General features: G+C 33.9%; 1 protein-coding gene across 1 annotated transcript; it reads right to left on the minus strand.

The window, feature by feature from the left end:
- Positions 1-904: 904 nt before the first annotated feature.
- On the minus strand, positions 905-6,360 carry LOC146733702 (uncharacterized). The gene is made up of 6 exons (XM_085491530.1): positions 6,272-6,360; positions 4,508-4,568; positions 3,741-3,902; positions 3,364-3,438; positions 2,271-2,384; positions 905-1,631 (listed from the first exon to the last, which is right to left on the minus strand). Exons 1-6 carry the CDS (start codon positions 6,323-6,325, stop codon positions 1,579-1,581), a joined length of 519 nt encoding a protein of 172 aa, XP_085347656.1. The 5' UTR covers positions 6,326-6,360; the 3' UTR covers positions 905-1,578.
- Positions 6,361-10,708: the final 4,348 nt, after the last annotated feature.

A 10,708-nucleotide genomic window follows, 5' to 3' on the forward strand; every position in this document is an offset into this window, starting at 1 on the left:
ATTGAGACTTTTATCAAGAATTGAACAACAATTTAAAAACACAAATCTATAACGTATCACATATCTGTGTTTCGGGTGTAATTCTGCTATATCTGGACCTTTTTTCTCCAAGTAACAAGCATACAGCAGAAGAACACATTAGTGTTAAAGGTGAAAGTATGATATGACCACCTTGCATATGACGGCCCATTCTTTCCACAAATCATGATCTTCGTAAAGAAATGGCAGCCAATCCCCTTCCCCCACAGACACACATGTTCGAACAACTTACGTTTAGTTTCATAGTAAGCTCACAGAGTAGTTGTGTTTATAATAGTTTTAAACACCATATACCAGCAATTAAATTATTATTTTACCTGCAGGGATTACACGAGGTACATCTTCTGTTGGTGCATACAGTAAAAGGGATCGCATTGCATCCAAACCACTGCCTAGAATTACCATATACAATCGCTTATTTGCTCTTTACACATTACTCCAGAACATATGGTTTAACATTTACAAACATCCAAGTCGTTACAGTAGTGTATACACAAGTGTTTAAATGTTAAGTAGCTGCGAGTAGTTTGTCACTCTCCAGTGAAGCATCTAATTTTAAAGTGACCCATCACACAAGTAAAACTTCTTGAAAATATGCGTGATTAAATCCATGTACATTTTTTGCTTATATAAACAATGTTTGATGGATGTGTCTACTGAGGAATATGTGGTCACTGCTGCATCTTCTTTGGTATACTTGCTATCCACAAATTGTTTGAAGTCTTCATGTATTTTACCAGTATTATCATGAACTGAATTCACTGTTTTGTCCTGTGACAAAAATATTGTCCCCACCACTTGCAATAATATACACTTTCTCTTCAAGATCTTACAGTGATAAAGTTTTAAAACAGAATACAAGGAATACTGGGGTTCTGCGATTTATTAAATCAAAGTTAAAGCTCCCGTGTGCTTACAGATTAATATGCAATCCCATCTAGGAAATAGTCGGTGAAAGAGCAATGGCGTTAGAGGATATTATTTTATTCAACATACGAACTTAAGTTCAGTACGACCAGTAATTCATTAATCAACTTTGCGAACTTATTCTTGTCGGATTTTATGCAGGGTTTTATTTTATTCATTAGGTAAGATTACTCTGGCTCAAGACTGCCTACCTGCACACACACACACACACACACACACACACCTGAAATTCTCAGATGGCTAATAATCTCTAAACTAGCAGTTACAATAATTGTTGTCACGATATGCAGTGGTAATCCCGAAAACACAATAGCCGGGTGTATTCCTATTTGGAAATCAGAACATGTACAGAAAGCCGGCAGTTGTCACGGTCATACAATACTAAATGTAAATAATTAAGTAATGATAACCATACCACATTATGGTATCGATGCATATAATTTAAATAGATAAATAATTAAATATAACTTAAGTAGTAAGTAAAACAATACTGCAACTAGATTGAATTTCACAGATTTAATAAGCATAATTTGCAAGCACTTCCGACATAATGCAAATTGAAATAAATGTCATTATTATTCGTTAATATCCTATTATCTTCATCAACATATTCTACACAGAAAAGTTGAATGGCAGGGCACGCTTATCTACGATGTCGCCACAAACTGCAGAATAAAAAAAAGATAATGCTTAACATTAGGAATTGAATAATAAGTTCAAATGATTCAGCATCCGTTAGTGCAGTACCTTGAACTCACAGTTAAAGTTTATTTGATCAATTCATCATTAAATTTAAAGCTCGAAGAAGTGGAAAAGAATAATATGGCAGACATTAGATATATTAGCTATAGAGCAAATTTGAAAAAAAACAACTTTTCATTTCACATTGTAATATTCAAATTGTCCGTACTGTGCCATGCCTTTACAGCATAGCATAGCCCTCCTTCTCTATACAATATATTCATGCTATAGAGTGCTTAGGAATATGATAATAAGATACTATAATTAATACGATAAAGATGTAGGACTGCATTTGCTACTATTGGTTTCGTATTCGAGTCTGCTAGGGTTAATCTTCATTATGGCAAATGCACTAGTATATACGTACATAGATTTATTTGCGCGGAGCGTGTATAGTGACGTAACTTGTAGTTAATCAAATTAGAACCAATTGCAGCAGTTTCAGTAACCATGCATCCCATGAAGGATTCGATGCAACTGAATTCAATCGATTCATTTAAAAAATGTACATTGTTTTTCTAAAACGTGCAAAAGTTATGTGAATTATAGCAAAATGTCCTCACCCCCGAAAATTGCATGACTGTCCTCATCAGAAATACAAGCGTATCTGTGGTTACATGCATCCTCTACTTGCACGCATTCATTATCACAAAGATTAATTGAACCGTCTGGGCAAACTGAAATTAAAAAAAATCATTTATTAACTTCCTTTACAGTAAATAATGGGTTTGTTATCCAGTTTACCTACAACATACTTCCGGTCATCCAGGCGTAAACCACTACAGGGCAGTGTGCAACAGCCCAATCACCCTATTGTCAATTTCAATATTGACCAAAATACTGTACTTTAGTACAAAATCTGGATGTTTTGGTAGCAAATAACATTATTTATGTATATCGCACCATCAAAACTATAACCAATCTATGATATGTTTATTCACCAGAGCAAAAATCTCAAACACAAAAAGATCGGTTTGATGTCATCTGAAAATTTAGACCCCTACGGTAGTAGGTATGGTATGTACTCCTGATATATTGCATGTCTGCTGCAGATGCGTTGATGTACTTGTTTATATTTGTGTGGGAGTAATGCACAGAAGTGTCACCCCATACATGTAGAACCATTTGAAAAACATTATCTATTAAGTAGTAGCATACAGCAGTTTTCTGTTCCACATTAAGAGAATACTTACTACACACAGTGACGTCATTTGTTCATGTATTTTTGTATCAGTTGGACCTGAAGAAAATTGAATACAGTCTAGCGACTTAAACGCTATTTTGAAGGTGTGATACAAATGTTTTCTATGGATGAACCATACCTATTCCATGTTGATAAAATTAACAAATAACAACTTTAAGGACACTAAATGCATCAGCAATGACTCCAGTACCACCACAAAGGCTATGAACCTAGAGCTAGACTTAAGATTGCAACGCATGGGCATATGATTCCAACCTCTGATACAACGTACTGTATCCTGATAACCAGCGGGTAGGGAAAACAAGTTTCAGTCGGCTGCTTGTACCTCATAATGGTATATATATTGGTTCGTCGTATCTTACAATGTTGTCAGTATACTTGATGCCAAAAAATATCCGAATTTCATATTAATACATTTAGTAATGATGGCAACGATAAAACTGAATACTCACGTTCAAAACCGGCTTGTATTAACATGTATGTCTTCTGCAAACTATCAGTAACAGACCCACCAAAGTTGAGCGCACCTAAACATGTAAAGTATTAGTTATATGGCCATTTAATTCCTTGAAAGTCACGTGTTTTCTATATACACATAATATGTGTAATTAGTATTTGTGTTACTTGTAGATAGAGTAGACTTACATTCGCATTTGCTATGTCTCTTGATCAAAGTTTTGAAATTATATCGAAAAAAACACTTTTTAATTTGTGAAAGGTGACAAAACGTGACTTTTGTGATTGGGATTAACCGTATGGGTCAAATGAATGAATGCCTTTGTTTGCGAGCTGATAAAACGCCTTGAATGTCACAATAAGTTTAACTTACCTTCTTTTAGAATTCTCGTTAAAGTATCATACATTGGACACATGTGTGAAAAAAATTCATGATCGCAGTACAAACAAGTGTTTTGTAAGCAGTCTAGAAAGTCAATGCAACCATAATCTACCTCACACATTGCACATCTGATTTCCAACTGATCACATCCTCCTGTAATGATGAGAAAAATGATAGTAAGTACATTGTACTGTATGACAGCACATGCAGACAGTCGACAAAAGTGACAAATACAAATGAGAAATACAAAAGAAATGCAGTGAGACACAAAAAAATGCAACTTACAGACACACAAGAGACAAAACATAAACAGATATACCGAGAAACAAAACAAAAAGGAGACACAATCAGACAAAATATTTCGAGAGAGCACACAGACGCACACACGACAAAACATTAAAAGAACTAATGAGAGACAACACGTGAAAACACAGCGAGAGACAAAAACATGGAAAACACAATGATAAAAACAATGATCAACAAAAGATAATTGAAGTAGCAAAAATAAAAAATAAAATAGAGGTAAAAACCGAGGGACAAAATGAGGTAAAGGACGGGGGCAAAATATTAGACAAAGCTTGGAGAGTCAAAACATTGCAGTTGAACGTAAGGTAAATTTTGCCACTATCAATTATGAATACAAGCCAATTATGCTATGCAATCTGAATTAAGTATGTATTTGCATAGATTTCACATTTCCATGAATGTTAGTGTGAATTGATGAATAACACAACAGATTTATTCGTCTTATAAGTTACCTTGCAGTTGATAGCCAACAATAACTTCATATATGTCTTCTTTTTCGATATTAATGAATTCCTGTGAATATATATACTTCTACTCTCATAAAAATGTAAAACAAATCAAAAATTGGATTTGGATAAAGTGGAAATAACATACTCAATTGTAGTATTCAATATCCCATTAGCTAAATACAGTAATTTAATATAGAGAATATAATTGATATACTAATAATCTACATGAAATGTTATAATTGGGGTTCTTGTGAATACTTATCAGGTTTACAATACATGTGTGGTATGAAACATTATTGTGGTTCATAATACATGTCATATATTGGCATAAGATATTAAACCGCATCACATCGGCTGTCAACAGTCGTCCCGACAAGAAAATAGTTGTCTATGAACGAATACAGAATGATGCATTATTGCACACCTAAATGACTTGGAGAAAACTATTTAGAGTGAAGTGATTTGATCATGTATACATATTTCACATTCCTTGCAGCATACAGCATTATTCTGAACATTCGTGTCTGCGAATGGATGTAATTAGCCTGTAGTATACTCAGTCTATGAACCTCTAAAGTCTAAGTTAATGGTAATGAGGCTCAGCATCATTCAATCGGCAATCACTACACTTTGATTATGTCACGTGATAACACGCATGCGCGTTATGTTTGTAGCTGGGCACTTGGGCCATTCACTATTAAATATTTGAATTTGTATGAAAGCTGATTTGTATTTAATTTTTTTCATAAATAATATTTTAAACTAACCTACAGTTTTCCCGCGCTGGTAAACTACTTCCGCGGGGTGTTTGTAATTCATAACTAGTCAACAAAATAACTGAAAATACTTCATTATTTGTTACTTCCACCAAGACGGTATTGTAAGCGTTGGTTTGCCTGTTATCAGGATGACTCAGAAAGTTATAGATACATTCTTGTAAACTGTCACGAGGGCTTTTTCTTGACGCAAAGGCGAACCCGTTTTGGTTCCAATGTATTAAATGTTGTATATATGTGGACCAGGTTACCACGGAAACGGTTATTATTTAAATATTTTATTTAAAACTTGAGGACTTGGTGTACATCAACTTTTTAGGAGAGGTGACATTGATATTGTTCGATAGATTACATTTTGTTAGAGATATTGATCTTGTTGCCATGGAAACACCAAATTCGGGATTCCTCGAGACAACATATATATATTCAAGGCACAATTGTTTTGTTTTTTATTTTCAGAAATAAATCAAAAGCGTATTGTGTGCGTATAAATAGGGTTGTGTGATAACATATATGGCGAGTTTGATTAATTTATCAATTATCCAATTTACTCAACACATTTTTGTAACAACCCAAGTTTTTCAAATATTTGACACGTCATGACGAGCACCACAATGTGCCAATGATCTTTGACGATAATAAGTCGCGTTATACACGACCCAAACTGATGGTAATTTTTCTGGCTAGTGTAAGTAATGTCGGCTCTCAAGGACAAGGGTGGGTTGAAGTAACTGTAGCTGGAAACTATGTTGATTCTCAAAGTAAAGATACAATATTGGAGTATACTCCATCCTTTATATTTGAAAACAAAACAATAATATCGTCATCTAAAATTCAATAATGAAACAATGTAAAGCACACGTCTCCCTGAAATTCTGCAACCCAAATTATTGAATTTCTGAATGTGCAATCCCCGCACAAATGTGGAAGTTGAGAACACAAACTAATACTACAATTTTGAAATACATGGTAAAATGCAATGTATACTTACCGCATATACGTTAAGGATGCAAACACAGACGAGTATAACCACTTTGAAATACATAGTGAATAGTGTTCAGATAGCAGACCTCCTATAATGAATAAGAAATGTGTTAGGGATTTTTATACATGTCATTTCTGAAACATTAAACGATAGTAATAGTATTTCTAATTTAGAAAGTTCCGTAAACCGGGAACCTTAGGAAATTAAACGCAAATGAAAATGGCATAATGGGTACAGTATACTAGAATTGGTGATTGATGACACACTTGTTGAGTTTTAAAGACATATTCTCAATAAAGTATCGACATTCCGAAGTGAACAAATTGTGCCCCCAAGTTAAATATGAACTTGTATGGTACTCAATCTCGCAAAACAAAATAAGCCAAATCCTTTAATTTTCTTTTCACTGACAAGCCTGAAATTAGTGATTATATTCTAATGATACACCCTGCCAAACGTGAGATTAAGAAACCTTCAAAATCCGCTTCTTGTGCTTCTTTTTTGATCTGTGTCTCTAATTTTAAAATGAGATAATATACTATCTACGATAGTGTATGGCTAATATTGACTTTAGTTGTTTTACTATCAATTTTCCACAATTTTAAAGAAATATCCTACTCTGTTCTATATGGTTGTAAATTATCCACGTCATTGGCGTACATAAAATGAGTATACATTACAGTTATTAATAATTTTCACTAACAACTTCAATTCTCAACAAAATATCAATTTATTTTTTTGATACCTAATTAGGTAATATGACATTAGAAATGCTAATTTACACATTTAAATTTCAACAGTTTTCCCATTAAAGGGAGTTCCGTTAACCGGTTGTACGGAACCTTTGGAAATCATTAGACACATTCGAGGATTATATAACTATTAACAAGTGTGTGAAAATTAAAGGTTTAAAATTAAATATAATCATTATACCGAATAGAAGGGGCGAGATAATTACACATTTTAAGTTGATTGCTTATAATCATCTTTATAACTTGTTTTACTCTTTAAATTATTTCTATTTTTGCATTACTTGGCCCTAGTTATGTTCTATGTGTATACTTATAACCGTGAGATAATCATCGAACAACACGATTACATCTATCGGTCTGACCGTAGTCGCCGCATCGAGTATGTACCACAGGGGTCTGGCGATCTTAGTACGGTCAGTAAGATCTAGAAGAAAAAATAAAATAACTGTTTTCAGCTCAGTCAAATATTTTGAATTGACATATTGCTTAGAAATCACAAACTCCCCAAATGTTACTACTAGGATTTTTTCCGGGTTTGTGTACAGTAGAGATATCTAAATGAAGAAGACAAAACTCATAACCGCATTTGCTAAACCGGAATTTTGAATGCATTTCATCATTTTATTCAGTATACTCACCAGGCATTACTATACTATTACCATACATATTACTGTAGTTTAGAAAAATGTATAAAGATTAAATGGCTTATAATTTTCGGTAAAATCCCACCTTTTCCAAAAATCGTCATTACCAGTTTTCTACGACAAATTTTGCTTCAAACCTGTCAACACGTGAAAGTATATACAGCGGGAGTATCTTTTTTTATTTGTAGATTTGTGTGATTAAACTATGAAATTATATATACAGGGGTTACGGACTCGACTAGTTCTGATGAACTATATCTGTAATCCCCACCAAAAAAAAGAAAAGTTATCCAAGTAGAATTCGTTATTTATTTATTTATTTATTTATTTATTTATTTATTTGTTTATATGTATTTACTACCTGTGAAACTTCTACCTTTACCGTTGTTTTTGTTTTTTGGTGAAATAAATTTCATTCACATTCACCTTAAAAATAGGATTTCTAAGCACGATAGGATACACGTATCCCGTGCAATACCGCTGTAATATGTAGCGATGCGGCGGGACAGGTGTATAATATGAGGTTATTACGAGAATACTTCAAAGTATGCACGAAGACAGTACAGCTGGAGTATCGACGGACCGTTAAACTCCGATGGCAGCCATGTTTGTTTTTATTATTAGAGGACGCTTAAGCGCGTAATCATTCCATAGTATGTATAATAATATGTTATATTAGTTTATCATATGAGCATAGTGTATAGCATTGACAGTTGTATCATTTAGTGTGAAACATTTCAAACATATTTTGGCAATATACACGATAAATATCAGTGGTCTCTGTTCGCACGATTAGTAAAACCGAATTGCTGCGATGAGTACTGTAAAACATGTCTTTTTCGCGAATTTAGCGAGAGCACTGATTCGCTAATTCAGGGTGTCGCTAATGACTTTATTATCAATTCAAAATGGCCGCCAAACAAAGAAATCAACAATACCAAGGGATTCGCTAAATCAACATTTCGCTATTACATCATTTTACCACAATTCGCTAAAATTTCAGGGAGGATAATAACTATTCGTAGGATGCAATGACTGTCAGTTTATTGTAGAACAATGTCGCTAAGAATATCAACATTTCTGCCTATTTTGAAAAACATCGGCGACTACAAATGCACTTTGGTGTCGCGCATATTTAGCATAAATTAGCATATGATTTTTAGGTGTACGGTGAAATCGAGATTTCTCTGTCGTTGGTCGTCACTCGGACTCGGTTAGAGTTGCTTTATAATAATAATGATACCAGTCCATGACGTAATGCAACCAGATCTGCGAACAAGCGGTAAGTAATAATGGCTGTCAATATTTGCTAAATATTGCCCGTCTGCGGACGTCGTGATATCAGCTTCTGCGCTTTGCGTTGGAATGCATTATCTCAAATTGACCATTTCTAATAGGTCGAGCATCATTTTTTGATCCACTAGATATTGTGCGTTACTTGTAGTCAGTGAATTTGCGCATGCATGCGCGTGTGTGTATGTCTATCATTTAATAACACACACACACAGCAAATGACAACAGAGTGACAATTCTCACTAGTTTTCATAATTTACATTAATATTTAATTGAACTTGCGTTAGCTTAGCTTAGAGTTAGTTTATAGTACAAGTTACTAGATCCGAACTATTATAGAAGTGTGATGTAACACATTCTTGTGAATATAGTAAATTCAGGATGCTGTCTTTTATAAAACGTTCGTTTTACTTTGCAAATTAAGTAATTAACATTCACGTATTTTGACCCCAAACTGATCAGGTTTGTTGATTGTCCAAGAACACTTATGTTCCAAGTGGCAATGAAATCTGACCATTGGTTCTCGAGATATCGGTGGAAAAAGACATGAAATACTAATTATTATGCAAATTATGTAATTACTATGCATGGATTTTCCGTGCATTATCTTATAGCATCTATGTACAGAGCTTCCTTTACCTGATTAGTTTTACGTTAAAATATATGTATATTACTTGCTTATATTGTATATAAATTACTGTTTCAACCAATAATTTTATTTTAATTAGTTTTGGATTTAATTACATCAATAATAATTTCCTGATACATAGCTGCCTGGATATAATACACAGACCAGCTTAGTTTTGGGGTAACATCCGTGCATATTAATTACCTATTTTGCATAATAAGAATATTCATCACATCATTTAAACATGCAGATTGTGTGCATGTGAAATAGAAGACCAGTGTTAGTCGCCTAGCTTCTTGTTTGAATTTTGATATTATTTTAAATATGCCTCAGATACTTTCAGCACACATAAGTGGATATGTGTTAATCGTGTGATTATATTCTTGGCAATGTCTACATAATGCGTCTTGTTTTATATACGTATAGAAATACATCCATACATTTTGTAAAACACACGCGTTGTTCAACTTTATGTTTTGTTTTTCATCATTGATTAAACAATCCTGAGTACCAAGATTTAATAACAAGAGAGTTTCATGCGGTAATATCACTTTTCGACATAAACTAACTTCGCCTTTGCTACTGGTCTATCATCATTGCCAAATGAATATTGTAATTTAACGAATGACAATCACGTAGCCCCTTGTGTGGCGTCGTCGTCATTTGATATATATTTCAGTTTGCCATAGTGTGATTACCACATGTATTCTCGGGGCGGACATCCGGGCATTCAGCTATTTTCACCTGCCCTTCGACCGGCGTTTCACAGCAGCTCACGCAGAGTCCATATAAATACATGGTACAGTGGTGCGCGTCTTAGCAACGTGGAACGTCTTGTGACGTAGCTCCGCCCTCGAGGGGATTCTAGTCAAACAGTAAAAACTATATTCTATTAAAATGTCAACTCTATATTGAATATGTGCCGTTTAATAATATATCAGAGCGTTTTTTTAGAATTCTTATCAATTTATTTCACTGATATGTTATAAAATTCAATACGTGAATAAGTGTGATTTCTGTATAAAGAACGTTTAGTTCCGAATTTCTCGGCCGATCATAGAAATTCAAATCGTGGCACTGTGCCCTCAAATGCATGTGTTATCTTTGTTTTCGTGCGTGTTGAAGT

This window comes from Saccoglossus kowalevskii, chromosome 16 (genome assembly GCF_978046115.1).
Source record: "Saccoglossus kowalevskii chromosome 16, keSacKowa6.1, whole genome shotgun sequence".
Taxonomy (NCBI): Eukaryota; Metazoa; Hemichordata; class Enteropneusta; family Harrimaniidae; genus Saccoglossus; species Saccoglossus kowalevskii.